The 13,025-nt window shown below is 48.0% G+C and overlaps 1 protein-coding gene across 7 annotated transcripts in view; it reads left to right on the forward strand.

Moving 5' to 3' along the window:
* LOC110256584 (uncharacterized) overlaps window positions 1-13,025 on the forward strand; it is a 125,512-nt gene that overhangs the window by 107,464 nt on the left and 5,023 nt on the right. For 2 of the 7 annotated variants that reach the window (XR_014822919.1, XR_014822916.1), the window contains 3 exons: window positions 10,828-11,132; window positions 11,324-11,437; window positions 12,784-12,946. Coding sequence is in view for 2 of the 7 variants with exons in the window: in XM_084988026.1 (XP_084844152.1) it covers window positions 3,583-3,650 (68 nt within the window). In the remaining 5 variants the exon portion in view is untranslated. Of the gene's footprint in view, window positions 1-3,582; window positions 7,624-10,827; window positions 11,133-11,323; window positions 11,438-12,783; window positions 12,947-13,025 lie in introns of those variants that run through there. The other 5 variants (XR_014822917.1, XR_002338254.2, XM_084988026.1 and 2 more) reach the window with 4 other exon arrangements.

Here is a 13,025-nt window from a genome sequence, read left to right on the forward strand (position 1 = left end):
AAAGAAAAAAAAAAAAGTGGGAGAGTAGGCAGCCTGCCAATCTGTGAGAAGAGGAAGGGTGACACATCCTGGCCGTGTCTGGGGGCTGGAGGATTGTAACCAGAGTATAAGTCATATCCCCCTCAGCTGACCCAGAAGCCCACCCTGCCTTCTCACCTCACCTCACTCCTCTCTTCCATCAGCCATCTTTGCTGTCTCATCACCTGAGGCAGGCCGAGCCCACCTCCCTGTCTTGTCATCATGACCATCAGGAGCACGTATGGATGTCGCAGAAGCACGTGGGGAAGGCTGAGGCTCCATTTCCTCATCCATAAAAGGGGGTGATACCTCCCTCCCTGAGTTACTGTGAGGCTTAGACAGAAAATGTGTGGGGCACCTGGGCCACTGGGCTTAGGTGATTACTGCAGCAGAGGCATTCCAGAAGCTCCCAGCTGGTCCAGCCATCTCTATCATCCACAGTAGACCTGAGCTCACCATCTGTCTTTGATAACCATTCCACCAGGTCTTCCAGCACCTGAAGGAAGTACCATGATGGGAGTCACAGGGCAGGGGAGGTGAATATTGAGCCTCCCACACCCTGACCTGCGAAGATGGTTTGAGAGGCATTTCCAAAGAGCAGGACCATTGGGTTGGAGAGCTCCCAGGCATTTCCTGAGACTCATTCTCCTTGGCCTTTTTCCCGACCAGAAGGATTCTTCAATTTCAAAATCAAAGTAAAATAAAATCTCTGGCAAAACACCAGAATAGAGCTGAGCATCTCTGTCAGCAAATTTTGCTTCCCCAAGAACTATCTCCACAGGCAGAAACACAGGTGGTCCGTAAAGGAGCAGACAGATGTGGGGCACAGGAGTCCTGCCTCAGCCTAGACCATCCCCAGAGGTGCATAGAGTGGTGTCTGGTCCCCAGGGCATAGCCTTCCGAGCACAAGTTGGGGGAGAGGCCATAAGGGGCATTCTTCCAGAAGAACTACAAGATTTCGCTCATTTATATTGGGAAAAACTTTAGGAATGAAGGTAGGAGTGGATTCCTAGGAAATTCAACAAAGGAGGATGGTACGGATTCTGAATGTGATATGTTCACTCAAGCAGCCAGACGTGGCTCCAAGAGGTGGCTTCGTCGGTTGGCTGAAAGTTGGACTCAGTGGTTCTACATTCAGTGAGGTTCTACCCTGGCGTGAAGGTTGCTTAGCAAGGTTGCTGTTGAGGGGCATTTATCATGGGTGCCCTGCACACCCACTTGCTCACCTTGTCCCCAGAGCAGACTCGGAGGACACCCCCTCTGCTAAGGACTCTGAGAAAGGTGTTAGTGAGGGGCACCAGCCCCTCTGAAGAGCTCCATGGTGGCTGAGCTCTGTAGCGTGGGCACGCCGGGGGACTACAGCTGTTGAATGGGCTCTCCCGTTTGGGCAGGGATGATGGGCTCACTGCACAGAGAAGACAGGAACAGCGATGTTATCAAACCAAAACTTGGCTCCCCTCACCTGTGTGTGGTAAAGCCTGTCTCCTGACACCTGCTTTGGTAAAGGAGTGTGCAGCGTTTAGGACAGGGTACCATGCAAGGAGTCTGGGACAGTTAATGTTCAGAAAGCCCAAACTCTCCAAGGGGCTTCAGCAAAGAATTTTTTTTTCCTTTTTTTAAAGTGAAGTATAGTCGATTGACAAGGTTGTGATGATTTCTTCTGTACAACAAAGAGATTCAGTTATACATGTACACATCCATTCTCTTTCAGATTCTTTTCCCATACATATTATCACAGAATACTGGGTGGTGGTCCCTATGCTGTGGACCAGGTTCCTGTTGGCCAGTCATTCCATATACCTCAGTGTGCATATGCCAGTCTCAAACCCCCAGTCCGTCCCTTCCTCCCCGCCCCCACCTGTCCCCTTTGGTACCATAAGTTTTTCAGTCTATGAGTCTGTTTCTCTTCTGCAAATAGGTTCATTTGTGTCCCTTTTTTTTAGATTCCACATGCAAGTGATATCATAAGATGTCTTTCACCATCTGACTAACTTCACATGGTATGATAATTTCTAGGTCCATCCATGTTGACGCAAATGGCATTATTTCATTCTTTTCATGGCTGAGTAGTATTCCATTGTATATGTGTACCACATCTTCTTTATCCATTGCTATGTCGATGGACATTTGGGTTGCTTCCATGTCTTGTCAGCAAAGCATTTTTAAAGGCAGGGCAAGCGAAGGCAATCGCTTATACACAATTTACTGATTGATAGTAAGTTAAAGTAAAGGTAAGGGAGTTTCCTTCGTGGCTCAGCAGTTAACAAACCTGACTAGGATCCATGAGGATGTGGGTTCCATCTGTGCCCTTTCTCAGTGGATTAAGGACCTGGTATTGCCGTGAGCTGTGGTGTAGGTCACAGATGTGGCTCAGATCCCAAATTGCTATGGCTATGGTGTAGGCCGGCAGCTGTAGCTCTGATTCAGCCCCTAGCCTGGGACTCTCCACATGCTTCCGGTGTGGTCCTAAAAAGCAAAAAAAACAAACAAACAAAAAAAAAAAACAAAAAAACAAAAAAGTAAAGTAAAGGCAGTAAGTTGTTACAAATATTTCCTGGTCCCAGCCAGACTCCAGAGGGGATGTGTTCATTTCTGTCATTTGGTGGGGGTTTCAGTATCTGCAGAACAACTAAGGAAATGTGTATCAGATACTGTTATCTGGGTACTTCAAAGAGGAGTTAAAGCAGAAGCTATAGGGAGGGTCTATCCCAGGAAGGCCCCATAGTGTCCTGCTCAGTTGTATGGACAAGGTGGTACCACTATCTAATGGGAATCAAAATGTTTTCTTAATACTGCTCTCCAGCTCTCCTACCAACATTGCTTGTATAATGTTTCCGTTCTGCATTGTTTTTCTTTGCTTTTACTATAAATACCTTAAATACTGTGTAGCCTGTCTTGGCTATAAATCAACTGGATGCCTCTACTTTGATCCTTTTTTAATCTGTCTTCCTAACCTTTGATATTGGAGAAAACCACTTCCAAAAACAGTGGATTCTACCAACATGTTATCTTTGGCATAGTGAAAGCAGAGCTGACTATAGGAACTCCCCAGTGCAGTATTTGGGCTTATTTCTGTGGTGGTAGGGGCACCAAGTGGGGAGTTCCCAATGGTGTTCACGATGATGGCTGTGCATATTTAATAAGCCCAAGCCCAAGGTATTATCCTTTGTATAATCCTATCTCTTCTATTCCCTCCAGTGTTCAAAGAAAAGTGTTATTGAAGTTCCTGTCGTGGCTCAGTGGTTAATGAATCTGACTAGCATCCATGAGGACTTAGGTTCGATCACTGGCCTCGCTCAGTGGGTCAGGGATCTGGCATTGCCATGAGCTGTGGTGTAGGTTGCAGACATGGATTGGATCCTGCGTTGCTGTGGCTGGGTGTAGGCTGGCAGCTGCAGCTCTGATTCAACCCCTAGCCTGAGAATCTCCGTATGCCATGGGTGTGACCCTAAAAAGCAAAAAAAAAAAAGAAAGAAAGAAGAAAAGTGTTGTTATTGTCCCCATTTTATAGATGAAGAAATTGTCAGCTGATCTGTCTCATTGGCCTTTAACCTTTCACCCCAGTTACCCAGGGTATCTCTGTGGGAATCCCCAACCCCTCCAGACCTCCAGCCACATTGCCTTCTACTTGATGAGTACAAGGTGATCAGACACCCATAACCAGCCACAAAAGGTGGGCAATGTTTTATAGTTAAGTGTGCTTGGCAGAGGGTGGGGGCAGCATTTTGAAAATAGCAAAGCCTTACTTGGACATATTGTCTTGTTCAATTATAACATCCCAGTTTCCTGTTCTACGTGATGCAGATGAAACTTGGGGGAGATGAGTAAGTGGCCAGGGTCATCTGTGGGTAAGTGATGGCATTTCTCGCCTTCTGACTCCAGGGCTCCCCCGAAGAAGCCAAGTCATGATCTCACAGCCTTCCATGAGCTGCCCAGGGTTCCACTAACAGGGAATTCACGCTAAAAAAGGCAGTGTTGGGAAACGTCTGTCAGCGCTCTGGGTACCACTGTGATGAGCCTTACTTCCAAGTCCTTCTGACGGGCAGCCTGCCCCCTGAATTTCCCACTGATGCAAATGGAAAAAATGATGAAAAAATGCCGTGGGCCAGACGAGCTGCCTCATTCTTTATCTCCTCCTAACTTTGCTAGTCTGAACCCATTACAGGAGTAAAGAAAATAAAAAGCATTAATCATGAAATGAAATTTGCTTCAAAGGAAAGTTAAAGACATTTACACAACGCATATGGCCCCCACCAACCTGTGATTTTCATAAAGGTTAGTAGGCTGCCCCCAGAAAAGTTTGCTTTAGGCCCCTTTGCCTCAGCTTCCCCCATCTGCAGAATGGGCACAAAACCTTGGCCCATTCCCCATCTCCAATTTTAGTACCTGTTGAGGACAAGGGGATCAGAGGTCAAGTGTGTCTTCATTTGAGATGACAAGCTTTGAAAAGGGTCTTCTCATTTCCCCCACTTCTCTTCAGCAACCCTTGAAACCACCACCACCCTTCTCCAGAGCCACCAGGTCTGCACCTGTTGGCTCTGGGCACGAGGGGACAGAGGAATGGCATCAGCTAAGTTGCAGGCTCAGTATTTTGTCTTCAGAGTATTATTATTATTATTATTATTATTGTTATTAAAGTATAGATTTACAGTGCTTCATCAAATTCTGTTGTACAACACAGTGACGCAATCACACATATTTCCCTATGGTGTACAGTAGGATCCCATTGCCCATCCATTCCACATATAACAGTTTGCATCCAAAAACCTCCCAAATGCCCATCCATCCCACTCCTTCCCCTTTGTCTTAAGAGTCTTGCATCTTCGGTCTGCCTGGATGTTTTTCCCTAATGATGAGGAGTAGGGCAGAGGGGAGGTGGGGCCGATGGGAGGCCCCCAACCCTAAAACGGAAAATTTTGTCCTCTTGGCCACCTATGCTTAAAAGACCCCTAAGAGCATGTCACTAGAAGCACTGCATCAAACAAGAGCTAAGAGGCACTTAAGGGTGCTGTGATAATGTTAGCTGTGCTCTGTCACCTTGTCTTAGAAAATACACACATGCAGAAGAGAACTGGGCAGTGCAGTCCCAGACTGGCAGGGTTCCCCAGGTAACACAGCAAATCGGTGATAAGGTGGACCTCCTTTGGGCCAGAATAGTCCCCATGAAATTCAGCTGAGCCCCAGGCTGCCTGTGCTGAGTCTGCAGTTAGAGTGACGATGGGGTTGACCATTTCCTGGAAATTTCTTGCAGAATGAAGGAGGTGGGACATCCTGTTTTGTGTCCAGAACAAGGACGGAGCAGTTCAGCAGTGCTGACAGATCAATAGTTTTTTCTGTGCCTTATGGCAGGGGTTCTGAGTTGGCTATAGCCATGGCCATGGGCAAGGCATGTGATGTCTGATTTTGAAGTTCAAGGGTGTTGTTATTACCGATTTAGCAATAAGGAAGCTGAGGCACAGGGGGAGCCAAGCATGTGGACAGCATTACAAGGCAGCAGGGTTAGATGGAGTGAAAGCTCTGAGGGCAGGGTAGCGTCTTTACACCCACACTGCTCTCCCCACTCCCAAGGCATCCACATCCTTGTGGGAGGAGGGGTCTTTGATCTTTTCTGTGTCGTAGGCCCCTTCTCACCATACTGTCTTTAAATGCTTCAGTTAAAATACTTGGGGTTTCCAAAGTACTTTACTTTGAGCAGAGTCTCTAAGCAGTCCTTGTTCAGCGTTATCAATAATTATACAAAGAAGTTTTTTAAATAGTGTTTCCAAGGAAGCTTCATGGACTCCCCTGAATTCTGCTCTCTGCCATGGTCCACACCAGCCCCCTGCTCCTCTGAATAACCCCCTGCCCCAGGCATCCAAATCCCTCCATTTGCAGGAAAGCTGTCCCCACCACCAGGACTCGGAGGCATCTTTGAGGTTTGGTTTGTGGGGCCAGAGTTCTCCAGGAATTCACTACCTCTAGCTGACCTGAGTCTCCTGTAGGGGCTAAAAGAGGTAGATCCTTGAGCTGCTCTAGTCATGACGTCCTGCAAGAGTCTTGTCAGTGATGAGCCTGGGTCTACAGTTTGGACAGTGGACCCTCCAAGAGGCGACTACTCCCAGCCCCTAGAAACTGTTTAATTGCCACAGAAAATTTGGGGACTTGTGATTTGTCCCTCAATTTTGATCTCCCTGAATGATGGCTGGGCGATCTCCCTCACAGACTATGAACAAGAGACTGCAGTGTGTCATGGCAGGTGTGCAAGCCCAGGCATGCGTGTGTGTGTGTGCCAGCATCTCCCCAACTCAGGGCTGTGCGGGAGATGGGGAAGCGGGTGACTCATTCATTCGCAGAAGCCCATTCCTCATTCTTTTCCCGAGTATTTTCTGGTGTCGTAGAGTAACTCATTCTGTTCAGCAGCTGAACCTCCCTTTGCCACTGTGTTAAGCCATCTTTCATTCAAAGGTTTCTTTCCTCCAGAACTACATTAGTGGTTGCCTTTTTTAAAAAGATCATTTCTTAGGAGAAATCCTGGAGAGAGGAGAATGCAGACCTGTTGTGACCTTGCAGGGGAATATCCCCGGAGCCCCACGCCAGGAAGTGCGGGAGGAAACAGACTTGGCAAAACAGAGAAAGTAGGTCTGCTGGGAACCAGAGCCGCCCAGTCAGGCTTCTGAGGTCTCGGTGCCAATCAAGGTTTTCAAACAACTTCCTTTCTTCCCTGAGAAAAACTGCTTGGGCAAGCTTCCCCCGTGTACATTTTGTCTAACAAGGAAGCATTTTGTCCTCAGTCAATGGAAACGCCAAGAACAAAGCAAGAGGGGCATTGCCAGGAAGCAGGAGAGCAGCTCTCCTGACCCAGGTGCTGAAGCCTGGGCCCCTCCTTAGCCACCTCCGTCTGCACCGAGGGGTCTCAGTGTGCCCAGAAGGCCTCTAGGCAGGCGGCTGGACAGGAGAGGTCAGTAACCTCCTGGATGCCTCAGCTCCGGTCAGTGGGTGAGGGGCCTTTGGGGGAAAATGGAGACAGGACTGTCTTGTTCATTTATTAATAGGCATTTGTCACACACCAGGTTAGGAAATAATCCTCCCATTGTCAATGTGCCTTAATCCTGCCAGTTGTCAGTATGGCTTCCGGGCCTCGCAGGGAGGGGAGGTGCTCGTCTCAAAAGAAATCCCTTTTCAGAGATAAATGGCAGATGCGCCTCTCTTAATACAATGGGCACACGTCCGTAGAAGGAAGTGCGTGTGTCTCACGCGTGATATTCAAGTTATCAAGGAAGCTTGCTTTTTAATGGAGTCCTAGAGCTTTGGAAGAAGTCACTCCTTGGGTGGTTTTTGTGTCAATAGAGGCTTCTGTGTGCTGGCTTTCTATAGAGCAAGGGTTTTCTTTCCCCCCAGTATTTTGCTTGGTTCCTAAAATAGTAACAAACAGCATTATTCAGGAAGCGCAAGGAGCTGACAACCCCTTTTGGAAGCCCCGAGTGCCTCAAGTCTTAGCCCCACCGTGGTGATGGTGCGTGCAGTGAATGCCTGTGGGATGGTCACCTCACTGTTGTCACTCCCCCTCCCACACAACTCCTTGACAAACCTAGGCACTGAGATAACCACAATGAAAAAAAAAAAAAATTCAATAGCCCTCAAGCGTTTTCAAATTCGGTGAAGAATTTAGAAAAGCAGGGTCCTGAGGGCAGAGTCAGAAGCAGGTCTCCATCAATGGTGTGAAATTGTCACCATGAAATCCTTTTGAGTGGAAAGAACCTCAGTCCCTTTCTATCCCTCTGATAGAATGTGGATATTGAGGGCAAGCCCTAGAACCCCCAGAGTCAGGAATCAGCCAACTTTGATGTGGGCTAAAAAAGAACAGGAAACACAAACTTATACAGACGCCTCATGAAGGCACCAGATTTACACAGTGGGAAAGAAGGAATCATAAACTCCCTCCATGATCCTAAGTAGCATTCACGGCAAAAGCAAATTTTCTGACAGTGAATCTACCACTAAAAAAAGCTCCTGGCTGCACAGGGCATAGAGCAGGCTTCTAAGATGGATGCTGGGTGCTTATTCTGTTCCCGGCCTTTATTCCCCTCCCCTCAGAAGACCCAGCTCAGACCCAGCAATCCATCCCAAGAGGAAGCTTCACCTCCAAGAGATGAATCACGAGCAGTGAGGTGTGATTGATCCTGCCACCCAAAAAGCAATGGGAAGCTAAGGCTGCCTTTTATCCAGTAAGCAAAGTTCAGAGCTGTTTGCATTCTGCTAGGTAAGCCAGGCTCTCTTAAGACCCAAGCTAGGTGGGCTACCTTCTCAGCAGGAATTCTCACCAAGGCAATGCACAGGTGTGCCTCAGTGGACTCTGCTGAGCCACGGAGACCAGAGGATCAGAGCTGCTCATTTTTTGCAAATAATCTGATTCCATCATGTTTTAATTAGCATGAAGTAGTGCAAACCCATTCTATTCAAGAGGTTGGCAAATGAAACTGGATTAAGATCTATGCAATAAACTTGGGATATATTGGATTTTCCTAATCACTGGAGAAATGCAAGAGTTTCCTCATTTTTGCAGAAAAGGAGTCTTGATTTGGGGGTTTTTTGTTTGTTTTTGCTCATATTCTCTATCTACCCCCCCTCCCACCCCACCAAAAAGAAACAAAAAAAAAACCAAACCTAGGTATAAGATCTATCAAAAAGGAAAAGGAGATGGAGTTCCTATGTGACTCAGCAGGTTAAGGATCCAGCAGTCACTGCAGTGGCTTGGGTCACTGCTGTGGCTCGGGTTCATTCCCTGGCCTGGGAACTTCTGTATGCAGTGAGTGTGGCCAATAAATAAACAGGCATTCTTTTTTAAAAAATAATTAAAAAAAGAATGCATATTCAGCTCTATCCAAACACCAGGGCAGTTTCAAACCTACCCATGCATGCACCCTCATTTACAAACCACTCACACCTCTTAGCAGGGCTCAGGCTAAAGGCTAATGCACAGACTAATACAAAAGGGGCTATGAGGAGCCGAGGGCCTGTGGGTTAAGAAATGAACCAGGGTGAACTATGGCTTCATCTCCTGAGCTTGTGTTGGAAGCCAGACCCTGTGCTACTTTTCCTACATGATCCCACGTAATTCTCGCATCTCCATGAAGGCTGAAGGGAGGTTAGGAGGCAGATGGATAGAGGATGAAGGGGGAAGCCCTGGTACCTTGCAGGAGACTCCATAACCATAATAGCCATGACTTATGGGGCCATTACTGAGATCTTAGCAGTGTGCCAAGAACACCCCCACCACTTGTGTATTCTCTTAATCTTCACCATAACCCTGCATCGTAGAACCAAGTAGCCCCCATTTCTAGTATCAGGACCATAAGAGTACCTTGCTCAGAGTCACATAGTAACAGGGCAGGACTCAATCCCTGGGAATCTAATCACAGACCCTATGCTTACCCCCCTAGAACACCTCCTTCCACCCACCAAAGCTGCCAGGGGTAACACAGAGACCAGTGGTGGGGTGGATGAGGAAGGGCTCCTCAGAGCCAGATTTGTCTAACTAGCAGGCACAAGAGTGGAGTTTATGTCTAAAGACTCTAAAAGACAGGCCCATATGGAATTTGACCATGCACTTCGTTTCTGTACCGCAGTAAGCTGCATATGATAAGAGTTTTAGCGAGTTTCACAGTCTGTGCTAATATTACATTTACCCAGCACCCACCCTGGGTGTGCAGCACTGTTCTAAATGACTAGCATGGATTAAGTCGCTGAACCCTTACAGCGATCCTGGGCAATGGGTGCTGCGGCGATGCCCATTTTACAGATGAGGAAAAGACTTGCCTGAGGTTGCAGAGGTAGCAGTGGTCCAGCTGAGGTTTGAACCTGGTGAATCCAGCTACAGGGCCACAGATAAGAAGAGCAGTACACTGTGAGGCCTGGAGCCGCTTCTTTTCCTGGGGGCAGGTGGATACCTGCAGGATTTGATGTACCTCTTCTCAAACTTCATGTGAATGATTCCTTTGGTACCAGAGATAACGGGGTGATACAGATGCCCTCCATTCAGTCATCTTCAAACCCAGGGGGAAAAAAAAGTCTTTAGTGGATGTTTGTTTTAACCCTTCCCACTTAGCATGCTCAGCTGATGGCTGGGTGAGGCTGCCGGAAAGAGTTTGGAGGCCCGCTGAGAGCCTTGACATCCTTGTCTGAAAGGCATTGGCATTGGCAGCTGTCCAGACACCCATGGTTGACTTTCAAACCATTTAATTAAAACCATATTTAAAAAAAAAAAAAGAAAAGAAAAGAAAGGGGGTGGGTGCCAGAGCAGGAGAAAGATCTTAGCAGAAAACAAAAAAGAAAAAAACCTTCTATGCACTGTTTTTTTCCACCATTGGATTGACCAGACAGGGCCACAAAGCTGATACAACAGGATTAGCAAAATTGCATTGTTGGACATAGGCACAGCGTGACATGTGCTACAGCAAAGGCATTTGGCAGGATTAACCTGCCAGGGATAAAGATGTAGCAGACAAGGGGCTGAATTAATGGACTGGCATGACCGAAGCGGGGAAATCTATTTGCATGCGATATTAACTGTGCTAATAAACTCTGGGCCGGGCTTGGCAGGCCTGGCAGTCTTTTCTGAACCAGGAGTTTTTATGTTAAAGCCCACCTGGAAGACACCAGTCCAGATGGGCTAAGGCAAGCAGGCTTTACAGGTTGCCTTTAGGCTTGTCTGCCATCGTTCTAGAATAGACAGGCTATCTTAAATACCTGTAGCAGCATGTGTGCCTACTGACAGTGCAGAATGATTCTGATACCTCGGAGTTTTGGTGCCAAAGGATCCTCTATTTACAGGGTGATTGTCTATGAAAAACAATGAAGAAAGCTAAGCACAACACACTCTAGAAAATATCTACTCGGAAGGAGTGGTTCTGCCTGATTTGTGTTTTCTGATTCCCTGAAAGTCAGAGTGAGACCAGGGTGAGCAAGCAGTACCACCCAGGATAACATTTCAGAGGTCCTCATGGGACCAGCATCTGACAGTGAGTGCTCACTCCCTTCCCCCAGTCCTGCTGAAAGTGATCATGGGAACATTGTACGATCTATCCATTCAAAATTGGGGTGCACTTAAATACACGAACACAGTCACGAATGCACAGGTGAGTGTTGGGAGATGGGGCTGGGAAGTGCTGTGAGAGGCTGGGCAGATGAGAGGGGAGGGAACCAATAACGATGGGGCGATAGGTCGGTGGGGACCTCTGCCAACCCTTGGGGGACAAGAGAGCAGGTATTTGTCTACCAACTCCTGTGCATCACTCCTGAGGGATGTGAACTTCCTTTCATCCAACAGGCTGACCACACTCCTGCTCCTGTTCCTGACCCAAGGAAGCCCCCATGCAGAGCACCCCTGTCCTCTCTGAATGGGACCAGCAGCCGGATGCTGAGTACCAATAGCGTCTGCCCTGTGAGTGAGATTTTTCTTCTGAAGATGCCAAAGCCATGTCAGACTCCCGCTGCACCCAGGTTCATAAGAAATGTCCCTTTTTAACAGGGCCCTGGATTTACAGGAGTAGTCCCCAGATCTGGTTTATCAGAATTCCTGGGCTGGGAAGAGGATTTCCAGGCTTTGCCCCCCAACCTACTCAATCGAGATCTTAGAGTGGGGAGCAGAGCCCTGAATCCCCTCTCCCCATCCTGAGCCAACCAGCCAGATGGGGGTTGTCAGCTGCTGTAGGGAATCTGCATTGACCCACGGTCAGCCTGAGACCTGGTTGATGAGGAAACACACCCTGTTTTGCTGTTGTCATCTTTTTCCAGAAGTAACAGGCAGGAAAGTGGTTTGTTGATTTGAGACCTCTGATGCTGTACAGCTTAGGTAAATGTCACATCCTTCTGATTACCTTCACCAAATAATCATTATGTGACGTTAAAAAAAAAAAAAAAAAACCACAGAAGTAGCTGGCCTGACCTTATCAAGCAAATAGTGAAGAATAAGGACTAACATAAACAAGCCAAAGTGGGAAATAAAGAGATAAAAGGCTTTGGTTAAAATTGGTACAGGATTTTGAAACACCAGAAATCTGGACATTCTCTTAAAACGCCCCTGGGGTAACTGAAGTCCTTAGAGGGGCAACGGCTGGTGAAAGGGCCCCTGAGGCAGGAGGAAACCAAGTCATCCCAAAAGGGCCACTCTGCATGGACGCAGTGACACAAGAGCCTCCTGCCCTGGGACATATGGGTCCAGGGTCCAGCTCAGGGCCACCCACTAGGTCACATGCGCTGTGATAGGGCTGCATCTGCCCAAGTGAAAAGGGCACCATCCTGAGCTCACAAAAGGCTCCATGCACAGGAAAGGCCTGATTTTTCACAGTGTGGAAGGTGCCATATGGTCTAGCTCTGTGTTTCAAGATCTAAAAGAAAAACAGTGTGGCTAAGTGCACGAGGAGGGGGAGGCGATGGGGGGACAGGGAGGCAGGGCTGCACCGCCAGGACCTGTGTGCTTCTGCGGGGATTTTGGATTTTACTCTGGGTGCAATGGGAAGAGAACGAGGGTTGCAGCAGGAGAGTGCCATGCTCTGAGTCATGTTCTAGAGGGACCACTCCGGTGGCAGGGTGAAGAATGAATCACAGAGGAACACGTTAGACACGTAGGCCATCATCTCAGTGAGAGGTGGGGCTGGGCTGGCGGTGTAAGGTGACCGTGGAGGTGAAGCAGTGTACTTCAGGGGCAAAATATTGGCCATTCTGATGACTCCTGGGGGACACTCGGGACGAATTTATTTTGTTTTCCCCCCTCCCCCAACTTTGCAGGATTTCCTTTGAGGATGGAGAGCAGAGCCAAGCTGCAGGGCCTGCTGTTCCAGCTGCTGTGCAGCCCTGGGCTGCCAGGGCACTCCGTGATGGCCTTTGTCCTTAGCATCACCATCTCCTAAGACACATAGAAGAGTGGGACAGTAACAGAAGGACACAAAAGGTACAAGAGTCATAGACACTGGCCAAGAGCCCAGGCTGAGCAGGGTCAGGAGGACTTTCTTGGCACCAACCCTGGTGTT

This window comes from Sus scrofa, chromosome 13 (assembly GCF_054392235.1).
Source record: "Sus scrofa isolate SSC_HxYL_T2T_F1_AM1 chromosome 13, Sscrofa_HxYL_maternal_Yorkshire_Landrace_v2.0, whole genome shotgun sequence".
NCBI classification, from domain to species: Eukaryota; Metazoa; Chordata; class Mammalia; order Artiodactyla; family Suidae; genus Sus; species Sus scrofa.